The sequence below is a fragment of the Pelophylax lessonae genome (assembly GCF_965119305.1).
Source record: "Pelophylax lessonae genome assembly, chromosome: 5".
Classification (NCBI taxonomy): Eukaryota; Metazoa; Chordata; class Amphibia; order Anura; family Ranidae; genus Pelophylax; species Pelophylax lessonae.
Genome location: NC_138772.1, coordinates 177969963 through 177994766, shown reverse-complemented (window position 1 = coordinate 177994766; position 24804 = coordinate 177969963). Strand labels below are relative to the sequence as shown.

Genomic DNA, 24804 nt, shown 5'->3' with positions numbered 1-24804 from the left:
TTCTGGATTGGCCTGTGCCAACCACTTGCAAAGCATTACAAAGGTTCCTAGGATTCTCTAATTACTATAGGAAATTCATTAAGAACTTCTCTGCGATTGTGAAACCTCTCACACAACTTACAAGCACGAAGAAACCATTTATTTGGACAAAAGAAGCAAGTGGAGCATTCTCTCTGCTGAAATCAAGATTTACTACTGCCCCCATACTATGCCATCCAGACCCATCCCTTCAATACATCTTGGAGGTAGATGCGTCTAATATGGCAGTAGGAGCAGTTCTCTCACAACGACCAACAAACACCTCACCTCTTCACCCAGTTGCTTTCTTCTCAAAGTCATTAAGTAGCCCCGAGGTGAACTACCCAGTAGGTGAGAAGGAGTTATTAGCCATAAAATTGGCGTTAGAGAATTGGCGACATCTACTAGAGGGCACTCAATTGCCAATTCTGATATATACTGATCACAAAAACCTTCAATACCTTCAAACTAATAGAACTCTTTCCCACCGGCAGGAAAGGTGGTCGTTATTCTTTCTGAGATTTAATTTTTTAGTGACTTACACGCCCGCAGACAAAAATAAAAAAGCGGATGCACTCTCACGACTAGCCGAGAAAGATTGTACTGAGGTTCCCTCAGTTCCTATAATACCACTTGAACGTATTATCGGAGTCGTTCGCTCCCTGAAGGAGGAGATTTTGCACAACATAGGATTGGACTCACCTCCACCACAACTAACTACTGACGCAGAATGCTTCCTCTACTACAATGATAAATTATACATACCCCCTACTATGCGAACCAAGATCTTAGAATTGTCGCATGATGTACCTATGGCAGGACATATGGGTATGACTAAAACTCTCAATCTACTCACTAGGCAATTTTGGTGGCCAGACATGAAGACAACCGTAAAAAAGTTTGTTTCATCTTGTGATATCTGTGCAAGGTCTAAAATTGACAACACGAAACCATCGGGGTTACTTTGTAGTTTACCGATACCCCAGGTTCCGTGGGAAGTAGTATCCTTAGACTTCATAGTGGAACTATCACCTTCCAAAGGATTCAACACCATCTTGGTGTCAGTGGACCATCTGACCAAGATGGCACATTTCACTCCTATTCGAAAACTACCATCATCCAAACAAACAGCGGAATTACTTGTGAAACATGTCTTTAAGTTACATGGTATTCCAAAAACACTGCTGTCTGACCGTGGTTCACAATTCATCTCAAAGTTTTGGCTAGCTCTATGTCAGATACTGCGAATAGAGCGTAACCTTACTTCTCCCTACCACCCTCAGACCAACGGACAGACAGAGAGAGTTAACCAGTGCATTGAACAGTACCTGCGTTGCTATACTTCGTATCTACAAGACGATTGGGCAGATCTCCTCCCGCTGGCGGAATTCGCCTATAACAACGCTACTCATAGCACTACTAAGCAAAGTCCGTTTTACCTGAATTATGGGTTTCATCCCACACTCCTTCCTCCACGTATCTTGCCATCAAGTAATCCAGTGGCATCTGATTATCTTGCCCAGATAAAGGATTCTCTGGGATTACTCAACAATACCATATCCCATGCTCATAGCCAACAAAAAAAGTACTACGACCTCCGTAGGAAACCCTCTCCCCAATATGCCATTGGGGATCTTGTTTGGCTTTCTACAAAAAATCTGAGACTAAAAATTCTAAATAAAATATAAAATACTAAAAAAACTTGGACCTCTATTTCTGGGACCTTTTCCAATAGAGAAGCTTATTGGAAAAGCTGCAGTACAACTCACATTGCCAGTAGATCTCAAGATACATCCTGTCTTCCATGTGTCTCTACTGAAGCCCCATGTTCCTAACCAAGGAATAAGGCCTACTATCTCACCTCCACCTCCTGTACAAGTGGAAGGTGGAGAAGAATTTGAGATAAAAGAAATTTTGGATTCCCGCTTCAATAGAAGAAGACTCCAGTATCTTGTACGATGGAAGAACTATGGGCCCCAAGAAGACACCTGGCTGGATACCTCCGATATACATGCCCCTAGACTGATTCGCAATTTCCACTCGAAATATCCGGAAAAACCAGTTCTAGAGGCCTTCCGGAGGCGGCCTTAAGGGGGGGGGTACTGTAATGTTCTGGTACCTCTGGTACCCTTGTCTCCATATTTCTCCTCTGCTAATTGCGTCCCATCTTGTATAACAAGAGACGCATATACCTTTAAGACCGGATGACATCATTGCTGAGCGCCGCTATGAGCGGCTATTTCAATCGCCGGTTTGCTTTCACTCATCGCTCGTTCAAACCACATGTTCACCGCACCTCTTCCTGTGAAGTCGGAGCTGCTGACATTCTCCCTCGCTGAACCTGAAGCCGGAAACCTCGCTGGTGATCCGTATCTCGCTACGGGATCACCTCTCTCCAATGGACACTGTTACTACTAACCTATCCAAGTGATAAGTACCCCGCAGGGGATTCTTACTAACCAATCTCCTACTGTCATCTACTGCAATTACCAAGACTATCTGTATCTATCTATTCACTATCATCTGCATAGACTGTTAGCTCTTGGGACTACCTTCAACTATCCTTGCACTAGGTTACTCTGTCTAAGTATACTCCATCTGTGTCCTCTTACCATCTGCACTATACTTGACATCAGAACCTATCTGCTTCACCATCACCTGCAACTCTCCTATTACTACTTCTAGTGCTCACCATATAATAGCCTGTCTCTCATCTATATATCCTCATATATTCTATCCCTCCATTAAACATCTATTAATATATATGGTATATAACAGGCTGTACACGGTGATGAAGTCCTGAGAGTTGGATATGTTTGTTCAACAGATTCTCTACAAGGCTACTGAGTGTAATAATTCTGCAGCTGTAAATCCATCCACTAACAAAAACGCATGAACGTTACAGCCAATCAGCACTGTCAAGACAGAGGATCGGGGGTCCTGCATCCTCATAGGAAAGTCAGAGGAGAATGAAAACTCCTCCTACAAGCTTTAACCAAACACTCCTAAAAGTTACAAGACTGCTAAATACTACTGATGATAAAATGTATTTAGCATTTTATATTTATGTATTTGCATTTCCATGTTCTGTGTACTGTGGGAGAACAGATATAGTGAATGCAGTGTCCTGGGTTTAGTAACATGTTAGGGCTTGGTTCACAATGCTGCAATCCAATGTTGATCCTATTTTCTGTGAGATTATGTAGTGCAACTTGGGTGTAGTTTGCATATTCTATGAAGCCATAATTGTGCTGGATAAGCACCAAAGCACTACAGAAACCTTTGATTGCATTAATACTGAGTTACATTGATGTGAATGGGCACCACTCAAAACAATGTGGATTCCATTTTCATGCGATTCTGTGCGACTCAAGTTGCAGCTGAAATTGCACTAGTATGACCTGAGCCTAAACCCTAACTCCACAAAAAATTTTTTTCTACTTTTGGATAGTATGAGAAAGTGTTAGAACTTCTTTCTCTACTTTGAAAGAACAGTTCCATTTTTTTACATAGTTACATAGTAGGTGAGGTTGAATAAAGACAATAGTCCATCCAGTTCAACCTGTGTAGGTGTGTGTGGCTGTAATCATCTCACATACCCCTGAATGTTCTGATCATTGAGATGTACGTCTAATAGTCTTTTGAAAGCCACCATACTACCCGCAGAAACCACCTCTTGTGGTAGAGAATTCCACAATCTTGTAGCCCTAACAGTAAAGAAGCCCCCACGTTGCCTGAGGTTAAAACGCTTCTCCTCTAATCGCATTGTATGCCCCCGAGTCCTCATGCAATCCCTTCGACTGAACAGCTTTTTTTTCTAAGCTGAGATCCCCATTGAGATATTTAGAAATTGCTATCATGTCCCCTCTCAGGCATCTCTTCTCCAGGGAGAATAAATCAAGCGATTGCAGACGCTCTTCATAATCAAGGTCCTCCAATCCCCTAATTAGTTTAGTTGCCCTTCTCTGGACTCTCTCCAGCTCCAACACATCCCTTCTGAGGACTGGCGACCAGAACTGGACAGAATACTCCAGATGCGGTCGGACCAGAGTTTTATAAAGTGGAAGGATTATAGTCTTATCTCTGGAATACATCCCTTTCTTTATGCATGCTAATATTCTGCTAGCCTTGGCAGCTGCTGCCTGACATTGCATGCTGTTGCCTAGTCTATCATCAACCAAGACTCCCAGATCCTTCTCCATTTTTGATTCCCCCAAGGGTACCCCTCCTAACGTGTATTGTGCTTTTATGTTTCTAGTCCCCAAGTGCAAAACCTTACACTTCTCTACGTTAAACCTCATTTGCCAAGTCGTTGCCCACTCCGTTATTTTGTCCAGGTCATCCTGTAGGATATCTGCTTCATGCTGTGCAGTTATTGCCCTGCCCACTTTTGTGTCATCTGCAAAAACTGATATCGAACTACTGACCCCGACCTCAATGCTGTTTATGAATAAATTGAACAAGGTTGGTCCCAGGACTGAGCCTTGGGGGACCCCGCTTACTACCTCACACCAGTCTGAGTATGCGCTGTTTATTACCACCCTTTGGACACGCCATTTTAGCCAGTTCCGTATCCAAAAGCAAACCCTGCTGTCTATACCTGCAGACCTTATTTTATAAATTAAGCGCTTATGGGGAACTGTATCAAACGCCTTAGCGAAATCTAGGTACACCACATCCACTGGTCTGCCCCTATCTAGCTCACAGCTCACCTCCTCGTAGAATGTTAAAAGATTGGTTTGACAAGAAAGCCCATTTGTAAACCCGTGCTGGTTACTACTGATGATGCTGTTGTCTTTAGCAAACTCTACGATATAGTCCCTTATCATCCCCTCCAGAAGTTTACATACTACTGATGTCAGACTGACAGGCCCTCTAATTTCCCGGTATATGCCTCTGACCCTTTTTGAATATCGGATTAACGTTTGCTTTCCTCCACTCCCCTGGTACATCTCCTGTCCTAATACTGTCCGCAAAGATTAGGAACAGTGGTCTGGATATAACCTTACTGAGTTCCTTGAGTACTCTCGGATGTACGCCATCCGGGCCTGGTGATTTGTTTGTGTTAAGTTTATCCAGCCTTTCCCTGATTTCACCCTCTGTTAGCCATAGTGGCAAGTCCTGTGTATTACTACTAACCATACAGTCATGGTCAGTGTACCCCTCCGTTTCCTGTGTAAATACTGACGAGAAAAAAAGCATTCAGCACGGTTGCTTTTTCAGTGTCCTCTGTAACCATCCTCCCATCATCGTAATTATGTGTGCAATATGCTCTGCCCTAGTTTTTTTGCTGTTGATATACTTAAAGAATTTCTTTGTTTTTTTTTTTACTATCCTCCGCTATTTGTCTCTCAAAGTCTATTTTAGCCATCTTGATTTCGTGTTTACACTTCTTATTTGCCTCCTTGTATTGATCGAAAGCCAATATTGTGCCTTCTGATTTATATTTCCTGAAGGCCAATTTTTTCCCCCTAATAAGTTTTTTAACGCTACGGTTTAGCCAGCCAAGTTTGGCTTTGTCTCTTCTAAATCTATTTCCCATAGGAATGCACTGCAAGATGCATTTGCTTAATATGTTCCTAAAGAATTCCCATTTTTCCTCTGTGGTCAGGGATCCCAGGGTTCGGTCCCAGTTTACCCTTTCCATCAATGAGTACAATTTTGGAAAGTCTGCCCTTCTGAAGTTAAGGGTTCGTATGTTCCCCACTTGCCTTGCTATATTGTTATTTACGCTAAATGTGATCATCCTGTGATTGCTAGAGCCCAGGTTGTCCTGGACTCCTACCTCCGAGATTCGGTCTGGGTCATTAGTGATCAATAGATCCAGGATTGCGTTTTCTCTAGTAGGAGAATCCACCAGCTGTGACATGTAATTATCCTGTAAGGTTTCCGTGAATAGACGGGCCTTATGTGAGTGTGTAGTCCCCTCTCCCCAGTCAATGTCAATTTTGGATACAAATGTCCTACAACTGTTCATCTTCTATGTGTAGATCTGCAGATCTACACATATAAACACATTATTTAAATATCAAAATTACTAAATGCATTTGAATTATTCTTCACTTTCATATAGCCTATCATGCAAATGTTTGGGTTTGGTTGATTATTCCCAAAAGAAAATTAGCAGTTTATTTTTTTAACTTGCTTTAAAATCATAGAGAAATTGCTTGATAAGCGCAAACATGTTTTTTTAACAATTACCATAGGGATTTAATTTATACAATTATATTTTAGCTGATGTCGATTTTTTGCAGATGTCTGTAAATGCATCTAATCAAGTCTTTTGCAAGTTGAGTGCTGATCGTTTATATAACATGAAGAAAAGAGTATTAGAACGTGTGGCAAGGACATGTTTTCTGCCTAAGCCTTGTCATAGATGAAACAATTTTTCATACAAACTGACGAAAAATAGACAGACTTCAATCAATATTGGTTTGTCAATTTTACAACAAAAATTACAACAATGCTTGCAAAATGACTGGCTTACTGAAAAATGTATTGTAAATAGATTTTCCAACAGAATGTAAAATCTTTTTTTTGGCATATGATAGTTAAGGATTGATATTCACCATGTGAACAGTTGTGATGGGCAGTGACGTAACTGGGACATTTGCCTACAGAATGAGTACACTTTTAAACAACATGCACTAATCTTTATTGCTCACCCCTCTCCCCCCTAACCTATACTTCCGTATATACTCAAGTGTAAGCCGACCCGAATATAAGCCGAGGCACCTAATTTTACCACAAAAGACTGGGAAAACGTATTGACTCGAGTATAAGCCTAGGGTAAGAAATGCAGCAGCTACTGGACCCAACTGGACCACCATGAGACCCAAAACAGGGGCTGGGGGCATGGTGCAGGGGCTGCGGACATGGTACAGGAGATGCAGGGCTGCAGGCATAGTACAGGAGAATCTCTTGTACAATGCCCACAGCCCTGTATCTCCTGAGGAGATGCAGGGCTGTGGGCATGGTACAGGAGATGGTACAAGAGATGGTACAGGCATGGTACAGGAGATGGTACAGGCATGGTACAGGAGATGGTACAGGCGATGCAGTGCTGCAGGCATGGTACAGGACAATCTCCTGTACCATGCCCGCAGCACTGCATCTCCTGAGGAGATGCAAGGGCTGTGGAGGAGTCTCACTTACCTTTTGGTGAGGCGCCTTACATTTAAAAATGGTGTCGCCCGGCGCCAACATATCACCGCGCATGCGCCGTCTGCCCGGGAATAGCCGAACGTGTACGGGCTTTCCCGAGTGGCGGCAGTGCATGCGCACTGCACCAGAGAACAGGTAAGTGGGAACCTCAATCGAGTATAAGCCGAGGGGGGCTTTTTCAGCATAAAAAATGTGCCGAAAAAGTCAGCTTATACTCGAGTATATACTTAACTTCCCCTATGAAATAAATACCTAAATATACTATCTGGTATGGGTTGCAGATGATTCGGATCTAGCACCACAACCCAATATTGAAACTGTACAGATAAAGGCGGGACTTTTAATGTGCATACATTTTGTGTGTTTTTTAATCCATTTATTAATAGCATTAAAAATACATGATAAAAACCAATAATCATATCATGGTCTTATTCAACAATATTTGGCTCAGTCAACAATTATGAAGCTACTTTTTCAACATATTTTGCCACAAAATGTGGCTTCCTCAGGAGTTACTGTAGCAAAGGAGGCTGTATACAAAACAACGCAAATAGTAAAGATCCAAACAAGGTACAATATACTGCATAGTATATATTACAATACATGAGTTTTACAAAGAATACATTTTATTTAATTGCATTTTCAAAGGTGGTTCATGTGTAATCATTCCTATTAATGTAGCTCACGGTAGGTTATATAAATGTATGCATCATAAATACAGTAGTTATCCTTGATTATTAGCTCTTCACGCTTTAAAATTTATAAAAGAATGGCTGGAGCTTATAACGTAGGATGAATCGCAGTTGCTGAATAGCTGGAAAATTGTAGACTAATTATCTATTTAGAAAGGAGGTTACAAAAACAAAAGCTGTTTCTTGGTCTCATCTAGTATGACTCATGGACATATGATGCTATCATATTTTTCTCAGCATTCCTGTTACCCGTGGAGCGCGCTAATCAATTTACGTCTCCACAGGAGTTATAATGCAGTTACACCATCATTTAGTACATTGAAAATAAAGCATGAATTGTTAGACAGGTGTAGCAAAAAATTGGTTACTTTTGTTTACTAGTGAAATTAAATTAACTTTTATCAGCATTGACTCTTATTAGATGTAAGCGCTAACTGAACAAAACATTTATTGGCCAAAGCCCTGTGTATCATAAACAATTCAATTTTTTACTAATTTTTGCCTTTTTCCATCCTTTGTACCATTTTGGTGCCACTGACCTCCTGCAACCTCATAAAACCCACTTACAGTCCACATGCAAGGAATCCAGAAATGATGCATGGCCTTTCTCAGGGTGGGTAGCCTGGTGGTTACAACAGCCAACATTTAGTCTCAACCAAAGGGCACATGTGACAGAGTTATAATGAATAATAGTAATTGGTAGATGGGGACAAAGCGTTGCCACTCTATAACATGAAGTGGCTGAATAAGTACATGGCAGGATTGCAAGATTCCTTAATTAAACCATCCAAGTGTCCCCGTGCTTATTAAAATATATATAAAATAAATAAATATACTCATTTAACGTAGCAAATCATTGGCTTTCATTTATAAACTTTATCTGGCAATCCTAAAGGTATAAGCACCTGCGCCAAAATATGTAATAATATATAAGTGCAACTTATAGAGGAATTGCAGCTGCTTCACGCCCACAATGGGAAAATGTCCAACTAAACTTTAGATAACAGCAGCGCTATATTTCTTAATTAAACCATCCAAGTGTGTCCGTGCTCATCAATACATATATAAAATAAATAAATATGCTCAATTACCGTGCACATCAATACATATAAAATAAATAAAATATGCTCAATATAGAGTAATTCATCAATATAAAATATTATTAATATAATATTAAATGCATGCAAATGTATATAGATATGTAAACAGTAAAGAAAAAGACAAAGAAAAAAGTGCATCAGTGCTCTGTGCAAATGTAGAAACTGTCCATATATTCCAGTGGTATGCCTTTCACCAATCAATAACATCCATGTAATATATCCCGGACATGCGGGATAGTAATGGTGGTGGGAACTTCCGAACACCAACAAAGTGTGGAAGAAGTGGGGGCTTACCAGAAGTATTGGATCCCTAGTGCCTTATGGCAACATGGGATTAAAACAGCATTTAGGTTGTGTCCAAAGCTCAGGGTCCACTGTGTCAAGTTTCCTTTACATCAGGGTCTCCTATGGATCTCGGAGCAAATAAAAGGGATTCCTCATAGTGTAGTAGATCAATAAAATATTCCAATTTTATTTAAAATATACCAAGTTAAAAATACAGCCCCTAGGGAGGTTTGGGTTCCTATCGTGTTTTAATCTAAAATTATTAGAAACACTATGTTTCCTGAACCCTGTCCTGATATTATTCAGATGTTCTCCTATTCTTATGGTCAGTTTGCATGTAGTGCGGCCTACATTGATACTAATAGAATGTAATATTGCACTTTAATTAGAATACTAATATCAAGGAAGGATAGTACAGCGAGGTGGATCTGTATACTACGTTTGACCACTAAAAAGGTTAAAGAGAAACAGGGAAGGATAGGACCAGGAGGTGTATCCGAATACTACTCTTGGATTCAGGGTGGGAGGAGTCCTTCCGGGGATGGTCCGCCGGGAGGGTATATTACGAGTGAGAAAGAGTGTGTTGTAAGCTTCCGAAGATGTCAACGTGATGACGAAACATGTTAAGCTGACACGCACGCTGCCTGGATTGAATACCTTGCTGTGAAACGCACGCCGGAACTACCCACTTCCTGGAACCAGATTGTACGAGAGACTTGTCAGGGTAATAGTGCGCATGGCTGTAAGATCTATTTGTTATATATGCAGCAGCATATGATGCCCTAGGGGCTGTATTTTTAACGTGGTGTATTTTAAATAAAATTGGAACATTTTATTGATCTACTACACTATGAGGAGTCCCTTTTATTTGCTCTGAAATCCATAGGAGACCCTGATGTAAAGGAAACTTAAGACAGTGGACCCTGAGCTTTGGACACACCCTAAATGCTGTTTTGATCCCTTGTTGCCATAAGGCACTAGGAATCCAATACTTCTGGTAAGCCCCTACTTCTTCCATACTTTGTTAGTGTTTGGAGGTTCCCACCACCATTACTCTCCTGCATGTCCAGGATATATTACATGGATGCTATTGATTGCTGAAAGGCATACCACTGGACTATATGGACAGTTTCTTCATTTGCACGGAGCACTGATGCACTTTTTTCTTTGTCTTTTTCTTTACTGTTTACATATCTATATATATTTGCATGCACTTACAGTAATATTATATTAATACTATTTTATATTGATTAATTACTCTATATTGAGCATATTTTATTTATTTTATATGTATTTATGTGCATGTTAATTGAGCATATTCATTTATTTTATATATGTATTGATGAGCATGGACACACTTGGATGGTTTAATTAAGGAATATTGCGCTGCTGTTATCTGAAGTTTAGTTGGACATTTTCCCATTGTGGGCGTGAAGCAGCTGCAATTCCTCTATAAGTTGCACTTATATATTAGGATTGCCAGATATAGTTTATAAATGAAAGCTGATGATTTACTACGTTGAATGATACATTGGAACTCTTCCATAAAGTTTGGGATCCATTACAACCAAGTACTTCTTCACATATGATACATGTCTGAGTTATGACCCTAAGAGAAACATACCCTAATATAGTAATGTGTTCATTCACCCTCTAATTCTCTTTTCCGTTTTCTTTGTACCTGACTATGACTACATCTCATAAACCAAACTGGGCTGCAGCCACCTGCCTAAGTTGAAGGCACTTAAAGCCTCAGGCATTGGAGATTAAATGAACAAATGAATGTAGGCCCAAAAAGGTTTTACAAAACATAGGTCATGTAGGGCTATTCTATGTAGGCAAATGCTTTATGAGTGTCTAATGCTAAAATGGCCTTGCCTGAGGAAGAAGAGTGAGAGATCTGAGGATTAGTAAAGACACTGCCGATATTAATGTTTGTGGACCTACCTGTTATGAACCCTATCCAAGTTCACAAGAGTAGAGATAACAAAATGTAGTCTACACTCTAACATTTTAGCCAGGATTTTGACATCCATATTAATCAGTGAGAGGCAAAACCTACTAAGTAAAAGGCCATTTGCTGTACTTCAGGCTTTAGGGGGGCTGGACTGTTGCCAATGGAAATAAAAAATGCTCCGGCATTAGTGCCTCATCATTGGTTATAATGGGAGTAATAGTGCCCCATTGTTACATAGTTAATCTGGTTGAAAAAAGACATCCAGTTCATTGTTGATATCAGAGAGAAGAATAGTGCCCCATTGATGGTGTCAGTAGGGGGAAATGTGCTCCATCATTGGTATCAGTTGGTGGAATAGTAAAGTAAAGGGACTCATTTTGCCACAGTTTGAAGACCCCTGGTTTAGGAAATAGCACAATTACTGCTTCCCTATAGAGGATGGAAGAAGTCAACTCCAGTCAGTATCTCTTTATGCAAAGATAATAAACATGGAATCAGCCTGTCTTTATACTGATTATACCGCTCTATAGGATAGCCAATCAGACCATTTATATTTAAGGAAGGAAACAAGGACATGCTCACTTTCTTCTTTGTAATGACAATGTTTGCTGTACTCCACATTCTAAGATGAGGCAAAAATCATCCTCATTCATATTCCTGTAAATGAGGCTAAAGAAAGAAAACTGAAGCAAAAATGAAGCAGCTGCCAATAGAATCCAGTCGGATTCTTTTACTCATCTGAAAAGTTCAAACTGATTTATTGCTATGACCAATTGCTTCTCATATGATCTGGTTCTCTGAGTCACACTCAGTAGTTTTTTTTAAACTGTTCTTCACAACAAACCAACAAGATGTTGTCTTTTACCAGTTTCTTGAAACTGAAACATTAAAAAAATATTTTTCTATGTAGTCTACACACTAACATTTTAGCCAGGATTTTGACATCCATATTAATCAGTGAGAGGCAAAACCTAGTAAGTAAAAGGCCATTTGCTGTCATCCACTTTTCATCCGTTTTTCATCCATTTTTCATCCACTTTTCATCTGTTTTTCATCCATTTTTCATCCATTTTTCATCCGTTTTTCATCCATTTTTCATCCACTTTTCATCTGTTTTTCATCCATTTTTCATCCATTTTTCATCCGTTTTTCATCTATTTTTCATCCATTTTTCATCCGTTTTTCATCCATTTTTCATCCGTTTTTCATCCATTTTTCATCCGTTTTTTATCTATTTTTCATCCATTTTTCATCTGTTTTCATCCATTTTTCATCCGTTTTTCATCCATTTTTCATCCATTTTTTCATCAGTTTTTTTACATCCACTACCATTGCAAAAATGGATGAAAAACTGACCGTTTGTCAGTTTACATCTGTTTTTCATCCAATCCATTTTCTTTTTTTTACGGGAAAAAAAATAGAGCTTTGATCAGTTTGAAAAAAAAAACGGATGAAAAAAAAAACGGATGATGACAGAAGCTGATGTAAACTGTTTTTTTATAGCGATGTATTGATGTCCATTTTTCATCCGTCAACGGATGGATGATAAATGTACAAACAGACATCATGTGTGAAAGGGGCCTATGAGTTTCCACCTGCATGCTGTCCTTTGCTCAGCACTAAGTGTAAAAAATCACATCAGAAAAAAGATGCTTTATAACCTATATGAAGAATGCATTAGGCTACTATGGTCTATCCGGTAACAAATAAGACTGTCCGTAGCCTTTTTTTTTTTTAAACATGTTTGAGAATAATGCAGTAAACACACATTATTTTATACTAACTTGTTTTGGAATTAATGTTTTTACATCAATGACTTTGATGTCAGCTTGCATAAATGTCAAACGTAGATCTCCGTGCAGGCTATGTGGATGTAAGTGAAAGTTCAATGAAAAGCAGAGAAGCACATGAAACTGAACTGATGACACATCTAGAAGTCACATCCTATGCCCTCAGGTCATACAGAGCTTCACTGAATGTCTTCTCTGTATATCGGTCAAGTTTGAATACTACTGGTTTAACGATTACTGTATTATCAAAAATACTCAGAAAATATTATCTTTTTTATTAAAGGTTGTTCAGTTAGGTCATTTATACATTCTACAATAACAGATTTTTATTTTGAAAGCAAAGATGAACTCTCACGAAGAAAAAAAAAATTAGGTTGGTGAATTTAAGTACAGTATATTAACCTCCCTTAGCCTATCTCAAAAGATCTGCTAATGTTTTAGAAATAAATGCATATACCCAGTGAAGTGACTGGTCTCAGGTGAAACACAGAGATAAAAAAAATCCTCCTTTATAAGTTGTACTTGTTTATCTGCAGCTCTCTCTTCTCTACAGCCATTCATTTATAAATCTTGTCTGAGCTGTCAGAAAAAAGGGACCGAGAGCTGAAATTACAATCTGCAGGGCTCAGTGAGGAGAGCTCTGAGAGCTTATTGGAGGGAAGGGACACACCCCCTTCACACAGTGCACAGGAACAGAGCTGAGGCTGTCAATCACAGACTGTGTGCTTCCCTTCCCATGTCACCTTTTTTCTCTTGATGTCAGGTATGCTTGTCTGAAGTGACTGACAGCAGAGGAACAAAGCAGCAGACAGAAATTACACGTAGGGTTGATTAAGTAAAACCGGAGAGTGCAACTGTGCATGCTAGCCAATCAGCTTGTTCAATAAAGCTTTGACAAAAAAAAACTTGGAAGATGATTGGTTTCTTTGCAAAGCTGCATCAGATTTTGCACTCTCCAGTTTTGGTAAATCAATGTCTTAGTGTTCTTAATTGAGCCAAGCTCACAATATAAAGGGATATGTTTTGTTTATAGTTCGTGTCTGAAGTTTACAACCACTTTACATTATCCACTTTATTCGTTCTTCTCCTGCATCTATGCTTCTCCCATCATCTAAGCTTGATTTGTGGTGTCAGTTGTTGATGAGGCAGTGCTCAATTGCCACTGCTCCCTATGTTTTTTAGTCTTTTTTTGACTGCACACAATTGCAGATGACTAGTAGGTGTAGCTGCCTTCCAGTAGGTGTTGCTGCCGTCACTTTTTACTGTACATAGCTGCCTGTGAGAATTGTAGGGGTGTCAGAATGAAATTCTGAGTGAATGAAAGAACAGACTACAGTATAGGGAACAGGAACCTTTTGGTGGTTATTCAATATCTGATTTTACTATCCTATCAATGTGCTAATAAATCAAAAGGATCAAAATCAGCAAACAATCAAATACTTTAAATCCGATCGATTTGGAATCTAGTCGATTGGTGAGGGAAGAAAATTATCAATTTTTTTCTACAGTGATCGACAGCACTAAAAATGCTTTGGTCACAATATTGATCATTTAAATTATAGAGCTGCATTGGGTCAACAGAGATACAACCAGTTTCCGTTGAAATCCACTTCCAAATGTGTGGCATATTGATCTATTGGGTTGTGTACTATAGATTGATTATTCCTATTGAGAGAGATCGATCGGAAAATAAATCAATCATTTATCGAAGGGTGTATGGCAACCATTATTCTTACTTACATAGTACGTCATTATTCATTTAAAGGAAATAAAGGGTGGATGAGACACAGGATCCAAAGCAACAGCCTGGGTGGTGAAAGTGTAGCAAAGACAGCAGACTGACTGCAGCAACACTGGCAAGCATGGATAGAAGGCAGCTTGCAGGAGATGAAGGAATCTCTAAGCAGCATTAAAAAACAAAGGCAGAGGAGCGCCACTCTAAGTGCAGTTTGCATAAAAGGTCTGTTAGCTAATTAGACAATTGGCAACTTGCAAGATGATGGACAATGGAGCGCATGTCAGATCCCCAGGGGTCAGTGAGGCTGTGAGGCACAGGGAGGACGTGTGGAACCAGATGTATCCGAGTGGGTGGTTAACGATGCAGGAGGCTTCCAGCCCGGCACTTCACGAGACAGCATACACAGACCACTGTGTCCCTGGTCGGGTGTGAGGTCAGCGCTGGGGGCGGGAAGGCTGGGCGTGGCTAACACATTTCAGAGCCGCCCATGGGTCCTTTCTCAAAGCTCAAAGAGAAGGGAGCCATGGGCGGGTTGAAATGCGTTAGCCACACCCAGCCTTCCTGCCCCTAGCACTGATGTCATGCCCGACCAGGGACTCGACAGTCTGTGTACGCTGTCTCGTGGTGTGCCAGGCTGGAAGCCTCCTGCATCGTTAACCACACGCTCGGATATACAGTGGGTACGGAAAGTATTCAGACCCCCTTAAATTTTTCACTCTTTGTTATATTGCAGCCATTTGCTAAAATCATTTAAGTTCATTCTTCTTCCTCATGAATGTACACATAGCACCCCATACTGACAGAAAAACACAGAATTGTTGACATTGTTGCAGATTTATTAAAAAAGAAAAACTGAAATATCACATGGTCCTAAGTATTCAGACCCTTTGCTCAGTATTTAGTAGAAGCCCCCTTTTGATCTAATACAGCCAGGAGTCTTTTTGGGAAAGATGCAACAAGTCTTTCACACCTGGATTTGGGGATCCTCTGCCATTCCTCCTTGCAGATCCTCTCCAGTTCTGTCAGGTTGGATGGTAAACGTTGGTGGACAGCCATTTTTAGGTCTCTCCGGAGATGCTCAATTGGGTTTAAGTCAGGGCTCTGACTGGGCCATTCAAGAACAGTCACGGAGTTGTTGTGAAGCCACTCCTTCGTTATTTTAGCTGTGTGCTTAGGGTCATTGTCTTGTTGGAAGGTAAACCTTCGGCCCAGTCTGAGGTCCAGAGCACTCTGGAGAAGGTTTTTGTCCAGGATATCCCTGTACTTGGCCGCATTCATCTTTCCCTTGATTGCAACCAGTCGTCCTGTCCCTGCAGCTGAAAAACACCCCCACAGCATGATGCTGCCACCACCATGCTTCACTGTTGGGACTGTATTGGACAGGTGATGAGCAGTGCTTGGTTTTCTCCACACATACTGCTTAGAATTAAGGCAAAAAGTTCTATTTTGGTCTCCTCAGACCAGAGAATCTTATTTCTCACCATCTTGGAGTCCTTCAGGTGTTTTTTAGCAAACTCCATGCGGGCTTTCATGTGTCTTACACTGAGGAGAGGCTTCCGTCGGGCCACTCTGCCATAAAGCCCCGACTGGTGGAGGCTGCAGTGATGGTTGACTTTCTACAACTTTCTCCCATCTCCTGACTGCATCTCTGGAGCTCAGCCACAGTGATCTTTGGGTTCTTCTTTACCTCTCTCACCAAGGCTCTTCTCCCCCGATAGTTCAGTTTGGCCGGACGGCCAGCTCTAGGAAGGGTTCTGGTCGTCCCAAACGTCTTCCATTTGAGGATTATGGAGGCCACTGTGCTCTTAGGAACCTTAAGTGCAGCAGAAATCTTTTTGTAACCTTGGCCAGATCTGTGCCTTGCCACAATTCTGTCTCTGAGCTCTTCAGGCAGTTCCTTTGACCTCATGATTCTCATTTGCTCTGACATGCATTGTGATCTGGAAGGTCTTATATAGACAGGTGTGTGGCTTTCCTAATCAAGTCCAATCAGTATAATCAAACACAGCTGGACTCAAATGAAGGTGTAGAACCATCTCGAGGATGATCAGTAGAAATGGAAAGCACCTGAGTTAAATATATGAGTGTCACAGCAAAGGGTCTGAATACTTAGGACCATGTGATATTTCAGTTTTTCTTTTTTAATAAATCTGCAACAATGTCAACAATTCTGTGTTTTTCTGTCAGTATGGGGTGCTATGTGTACATTCATGAGGAAGAAGAATGAACTTAAATGATTTTAGCAAATGGCTGTAATATAACAAAGAGTAAAAAATGTAAGGGGGTCTGAATACTTTCCGTACCCACTGTATCTGGTTCCACACGTCCTCCCTGTATCACAGCCTCACTGACCCCAGGAGGGTCTGACATGCGCTCCATTGTCCATCATCTTGTAATGGCCCTTTTCCACTGCAAGTACCGGCTCGGCTCTACTCAGCCCTCCTTGGCCCTGCTTGGCCCGGTTTGCTTTTCCACTGCTGGTACCACATGGTACGGTGTTGGAACGGTTCGGTACAGTACGGTATGGTTTGCTTTTCCACTAAAGTAGTACTAAAGTTAAGTGGGTGGGATAACAACGATTCTCTGACCAATCAGTGGCTAGTAGTGACTGCATGCAAAGGATTGTGGGATATGGTACCGGGTATGGTACCTCTTGGAACCACAATCGAGGTGGTACTGTTTTTGCGAGCCGTACCGTTCGGTTCCATGCAGTGGAAAAGCGCCGCCGTACCGTACCGAACCGTTCCTACACCGTACCATGCGGTACCAGCAGTAGAAAAGCACAAAAGCGAGCCGAATCGTTCGTTTCCATGCAGTGGAAAAGCGCCGCCGTACCGTACCGAACCGTTCCTACACCGTACCATGCAGTACCAGCAGTAGAAAAGCACAAAAGCGAGCCGAATCGTTCGTTTCCATGCAGTGGAAAAGCACCATAAGTTGCCTATTGTCTAATAAACGAACAGCCTTTTTATGCAAACTGCACTTAGAGTGGCGCTCCTCTGTCTTTGTTTTTATGCGTCATTCTTTACTGACATTATTTACTTTCACATTCATTGAAGAACAATGATTTACTATGTAAAGAACAATTGAAAGCAATTAGATCGGACCGATTTGCAAGCTTACATAGGATAGGTAAAATTATCAGGTGTGTACCAATAGGAGAAGCAGCAGCAAGCTTATGGAACACAGGGAATTGTATGTGCAAATTTTCCAGCCACAATGCCTACTGAATAAATTCACAAAAGCTTACAAATGATTCTCTTTGACCTCTCCAATACTAGACCTGCTTAACTTGAGAGACACAAGCTGGCAGCAATTCTAGGATGTGTGGCATACTGGAAATGGGTAAAATGCTACCTCTTATGTATAGTCCTGGACCACACTTATTATTTATTTATTTATTACAGGTACTTATATAGCGTTGTCAGTTTACGAAGCATTTTACATATATATTGTACATTCACATTAGTCCCTGCCCTCAAGGAGCTTACCTAAGGTCCCTAGCTCACATTCATACACACTAGGGCCAGTTTAGACAGGATCCAATGAACCTACCAACATGTCTTTGGAGTGTGGGAGGAAACCAAAGTACCCGGAGGGAATCCATGCAGGCAAGGGGAGAACATGCAAACTCCAGGCAGGTAGTGCCATGGTCGGGATTCAAATCAACCACCCTAGTGCTGCTAGGCAGAAGTGCTAACCACTTCATAGCAGATGAACAATTTTTGACTTTCACAGGAAGATATCCTTCCAGGCAGTACATGCCTTTTAAACCAGGAAAATGTAAACCAGGACAATTTAGAATCAATATTTGGACAGCTTGTGTATCTAGTTATGCCTGGAAAATGCAGGTTGACACCTGTCGAAATTCAACAGGTGGTACAGCTGAAAAGGAGCAGAGGATGTGGGTGATGCTGTATGTGTATGAAGGACTTCAAAGTCACAATGTCACATCCTACAGACTGGTAATGGAAGTAAAATAGAGGCAGCTGACCATGTTATGGACTGTGAAAAAAAGAAGCCATAGCTTCTCAAAGAGCCTTTGACTGTGGTGGAAAATCCTGTGAAGACCTGTGAACTCCTCTAAGTTTGTTTTGCACTGTGTAAAAGAATGCATCACTAAACAGCAGATAGGATACAAAGACTCAAATGTTTTCATACTACAACGCCACCAAAATAGACAATTTAACAAAGTAACAACATTACCAGCTTATTGGTTGCAGGATTTTGTGATCTTTCACAATATTGTTGATGTTTCTGCATACAATGCCTAGGTCCATTGGACAGAAATCAACCAAATGTGGAATGACTGTAAACTATATTGGCAAAGGATATTCCTTGAGGAACTTCTCATTCCACTAAGAGACAAGCCCAGCTACCACAGTCACCTGCTGCTTCAACCATTGCGAGAGAGTTCAAGAGGAAGTAAACCCTCCTCTGACACTTTTACCTATAGGTAAGCCTATGATAAAGCTTACCTATAGGTACTGTAAATATCTCCTAAACATGTACCGTTTAGGAGATATTTACCTTACAAGCAGCCAGTGACGTCACTGGCGCATGCGCTCTGAAGGAACGGCGGTTGGTGCCGTTTCTTCAGAGAACTGTGCCGTGACTGTCGGCGGGAGTGACGTCACCGTGGCTCCGGCCAATCAGATGGCCGGATGCCGCGATCCCAGAAGACGGGCGACTGGACATGTCGCTCGTCATACAGGTAAGCGGGAGGCACGGCGTGGGCTCGTTCTAAGGTAAGTATTTCATAATGAGCTAGTATGCGATGCTTCTCTTTCAGGCTCAAGCCCCTGAGATCTCCTCCACATCAGCACCTATAGACATCTATGCTGGCAGAAAATGTGCAAGATGTCAGATCTGCCCATTATGTTTGAACTACAAGACCAGTACAACAGTGCATGTCTGAAATGCAAAAAACCCACAATTCCTATTCCAGCTCTATGGACACAGGAGTTTCCTTCTACCATACCTGCGGTATGCGGTTTGCAATAATGAACGAACTACAACACATAAAAAATACACAGCCTCTTTGAAAGGTAAAGGAAAAATCCCAACATATTTTTTTTCTTTTGGACGGAGTATTTTTCCTTTAAAAACTTCTGGACCGGAAGAAAAGAAGGATTTGCCCCTTAACGACCAGGCAATTTTTTTGCGATTCCGCACTGCGTTAATTTAACGGACAATTTTGGGGTCCTGCAACGCTGTACCCAAATTAAATTGACTTTTTTTTCCCACAAATAGAGCTTTCTTTTGGTGGTATTTGATCACCTCTGCAATTTTATTTTTTGCGCTATAAACAAAAAAAGAGCGTCAATTCTAAAAAAAAAACAAAAAAACAATATTATTCACTTTCTGCTATATAACATCCCCCCCCCCCCCAAAAAAAAAAAATTAAAAATCTATTTTTTTTCATTCTTTTAGGCTAATTTGTATTCTGCTACATATTTTTGGTAAAAAAAAAAATCCCAATAAGCGTATTTTAAATTGGTTTGCGCAAAAGTTATTGCGTCTACAAACTAGTGGAAAGATTTATGTAATTTTTATTTATTTTTACCAGTAATGGTGGCAATCTGCTAATTTTGGCGGGACTGCAACATTGTGCCGAAAAGATCAGACCCCTAACTTATACTTCTGACACTTTTGGGGGGAGGGGGGACCAGTGACATTACTACAGTAATCAGTGCTAAAAATATGCACTGTTACTGTACTATTGACACTGGCAGGGAAGGGGTTAACCAATGGGTGATCAAAGGGTTAAGTGTGAGCCTAGGGGAGTGTTTTCTAATTGTATGGGGGGAGGGACTTGTTAAATGAACACAGAGACCTTGTATGTTTTTAAACATAATTGAGTGATTATCGTATTTTTAGATATTTATGGTTCTCCAAGTATAGAGTGCCTGCGCTGATTTTTACCTTTTTACTCTAACACAGAGACCTGTGTTCCTAAATAGGAGGATCACAGGAGCTCTGTGATCATCTCAGAGAGAACAGCGGTCTGCTGTGTCTACAACAGCAGACCATCGTTCTCTCTCAGCAGGTAGCGATCGCGGGTGCCCTGGGGAAATTGTGGCCACAGGCCCCTTGGATCCGCATCCCCGCTGCCTAGTGGGGGTGGGTGCGCTTGCCCCCAGGAGCGCTCCCGCGAACTGATGCCGAGCGAGCCTGCCTCAATATATCTGCGGTGAGTGGTCGGCAAGGGATTAATAAATAGTTTGAAAAAAAAAACAGCGCATGTGCATTGATCATTAATTGACAAAAAATTTACCATTTATGTTATTAATGATCGACAATATGTGGAAAACAATTTGATACAATGATGGCATTAACACACAGTCATTCATTCGACAGATCTTTATAAAAAAACAAAACGTTTTTTCTAACGATTTTCCATCCACGTTAGGCCAGCCTAACTGACAGGTTTTGACACTAAATATAATGATTAGAAGACGCAATCATCAGCACATATGTACTTCCTCTAGATGTAGAATGTGGTAATATGAAGACTTAATATCAAAAGAGCTTCAGGTGCCTCTCCAAACATTATGAAAAAAATGTATATGTTCACATACTCTAAAAATTGAAGAAACCCAAAACAATATATTCAAAATTCTTTCTATTGCCGATAACCCAAGGCAAATGTTTAGAACCCCCTTAAAAGGTAAAACCAATTAAAAAGCAGAAAGTCAAATGACTCCGAATTTATAAAATAACCACCCACTAGGATTTCACAAACAGCAAAGAATAAATAAGTAGCGAAGGCAATCACATTCACATAGAAGATACCAAACTAAGACAAAAAACACATTTCTAATCTATACGTTCCTATTACCTTTCTATTTCAAGCTGCAATGCTGTAATTGTCTCTAAAATTCAACAGAATATGGCTGGAGGCCTTTTGTATGCAACAGATATACAGAATGTCCCCAGAAACATAATTTTCTGCATGTGTGATTGTCTCACCGGCTTACCCGGAAGTCTGTACTAAGATACAAGTTAGGTTTTAGGCATCCTCTGCAACAAAAATGTCATTTTTGGTGTGATACTCCCAAAGGATTAATTACTTCTAAAGCGATGCAGATTCCGCACCTTTCCTGATTTGGCATCTTGCACACTGCAGCTTGAAAAAGCTCAGTATAGCTTTTTTTTCTTACTTTGCTAAAATAACGCCTATTAATTGTAATGTGCCTGTGCACACAGGCGTGTAAGCGAGTGCGGTGCATTCTTCAGCAAAAACAAAATAGAAAAATCTGTATTTTTGGTCAGTAATTTACGCCTTGTTCGCGCAAATACGCGCGATTGCGCACAAATGTGTGCAAATGGCCATTTACATTTAGTACAGAACAAGAATGCAAAAAAAGTTGCGTGAAAATGCAAGCAAATACATACATACGAAAGAAAAAACTTCTGGAAAAGCAGATGCTTAAACAGGAGTACAAAAAAAGGAACAGTGGTCATGGGACTTTATATGAGGAAGGTCACTTAATAAATAACAGGATGTATAAAATCACAAATTTATAATATTATTCCATAATTCACAGTAGACATAAATATATAAAAAGAATCCAGATGTTTGAACTAAGTTCTTCTTTATATGCTGGTCGAATGTTGCCTTATTGTTGAACTATTGTTGCTTTATTGTTTTTCCCTTTGTTATTGCTACTTTTGAAAATCAATAAAGATATGTTATAAAAAAGATTCTAGATAAAATACAGACATATATAATTAAAAAACTGACATAAAAAAATGTATATATTACAAGTAATAATAAAATTCATAACATAATAAATAAATAGATGTATCATAAAGATAATATATCAGAAACAATACATAATCAATCTCCAGGTAATATTTCATTTACATCTGGGGGCTCTACGCATACAACTTAACCACTTATCAGGAGCTTGGTTTAAAAATTATATCCGTGAATATAGACTTAAGTTAGAGTATATAAATCTCAATATATAAAAGGAACATAGCAAGTTGCTCCCAAAAAATCTAGGTATGATCTTTGTACTTACATATCAGTATTTCAAATAGTGCTTAAACAGGAGTATCGTGTTCAAGAGGCCTTAGAACACAGCAAGTGCATCAGCTGAGTAATAATGAAAAAGTCACTCCCATTCAGATTCCCTCTGCACGCTTAAACAGGAGTATCATGTTCAAGAGGCCTTAGAACACTTCAAGTGCATCAGCTGAGTAATAATGAAAAAGTCACTCCCATTCAGATTTCCTCTGCACACAACAAACAGCTATTTCTTCATAGCAGAAACAGGTAGGAATCTGTATACGTTTGTAAAAATCCCTGCAAAGCTAATTGATCACCCAGAGGGGATTGTTTTTTTTTTTTTATTATTAACAAAAGTGGATTGACTCGTTAAAAGTGACCCAGTTGTGTGCTGAACTTCATTACAGGAGAAATGGTGGTCAGCAGGAGGAACCAGTGACAGCTACTGGGTACTCCAGGAGATCAATTCCCAGAAGTGTTGCTTCTTGTGGACATTACATGAATACAGCAGTCTTAGGAAAGATAAATATCAAAACTTTTTGTTAACCGGTATGTCAGGATTCCTTTAACCAAAAAAAAAAAAAATACCCATACTTTCTCAGTAAAGGTTTCATTTGATTGTTGTTAATCCATTGTAATAAAAGGGCAAATATACATAGAGACTATTTACATATACTTATAAAACAAGAAAATACACACTATCAATAGCACACCCTTTATTTTTCTGGCATGCAATATGTTTGCATAGAATTTTCTTCTATATATTGTCACAGTGAGGTTTTTATTCTTTCTTTGTTTGGCAGCATGCTAGCACAACAAATGTTGCAACAAAAAAAATGTGCTGTGCCAATATGAACCATTCTTTCCCTGTTATTCTGCAATCAAGAGGATTAAGAAAATTGGCGAAGCCTCATATTTCAACGCAAACATGATCACATTATGAATGCAGTACAGTGCCCATAAAAGCCTAAGGGATCTTGCACACTGCAGCTTAAAAAAGCTCAGTACAGCTTTATTTTTTACAGAGCTAAAATACAGGCCAATTGTTGCAATGTGCCTTTGCACACTAACGAGCGTTGTTCATCCTTCAGTAAAAACAAAATAGAAAAATCTGCATTTTTTGGGCAGAAATTTACGCCTAATGCACGCAATTACACGCGAATGTGCAAATGGCCATTAACCACTTAAGCCCCGGAAGATTTTACCCCCTTCCTGACCAGGGGGTATTTTGCGATTCGGCACTGCGTGACTTTACCGGACAATTGCGCGGTCGTGTGACGCTGTACCCAAACGAATTTGACGTCCTTTTTTTCCCATAAACAGAGCTTTCTTTTGGTGGTATTTGATCACCTGTGTGATTTTTTGATCATGCGCTATAAACAAAAAAGTGCGACAATTTTGCAAAAATAACAATATTTTTCACATTTTTTTACATGAAATTCCCCCCAGAAAAATGTAAAAATCTAAATTTTTTTAAATTTTTGGCCAATTTGTTTTCTGCTACCTATGTTTGGTAAAAGAAAAAATCACAATAAGCGTATTTTGATTGGTTTGCGCAAAAGTTATTGCGTTTACTAACTAAGGGAAAGATTTTTGTCATTTTTGTTGTTTTTTTTTTAATGCGTAATGGTGGCGATCTGCGATTTTTTTTGCGGTACTGCGACATTGCGGCGGACAGATTGGACCCTTGACTGACATTTTTGACACTTTTGGGGGTACCAGTGGCATTACTACAGTAATCAGTGCTATACATATGCACTGTTATTGTAAAAATGACACTGGGAGGGAAGGAGTTAACTTTATTGGAGAGGGAGGGGTTAAGTGTGTCCCTAGGGGCGTGCTTCTAACTATGATTGGATGTGGCTAGTGATGTAATAGCACAGATCAACGGTCCTACATAGCAGGACCAAGTGATCTGTGCTTTTACACAGGGGAGAATGACAGGCGGCTTTGTTTACACTAGCCGCCTGCCTTTCTCCCTCTCTGCCCGGTGATCGCGAGTGACCGGCGGACATCGGGTCCGCCGGTCACACGCGCGGGCTT

The 24804-nt window shown here is 40.2% G+C and overlaps 2 protein-coding genes across 3 annotated transcripts in view; one reads left to right on the top strand and one right to left on the bottom strand.

Annotated features, from left to right (window-relative positions):
• The window catches only part of LOC309555582 (uncharacterized protein), a gene marked incomplete at both ends in the record, with an annotated part of 191269 nt that extends 172542 nt beyond the window's left edge, over positions 1-18727 (top strand). The window contains one exon of the mRNA XM_082257641.1: positions 18483-18727. Within this exon, the coding sequence (XP_082113767.1) occupies positions 18483-18727 (245 nt within the window). The remainder of the gene's footprint in view (positions 1-18482) is intronic.
• The window catches only part of MYRIP (myosin VIIA and Rab interacting protein), a 738605-nt gene that overhangs the window by 568323 nt on the left and 145478 nt on the right, over positions 1-24804 (bottom strand). The gene's annotated exons all lie outside the window — the stretch shown is intronic.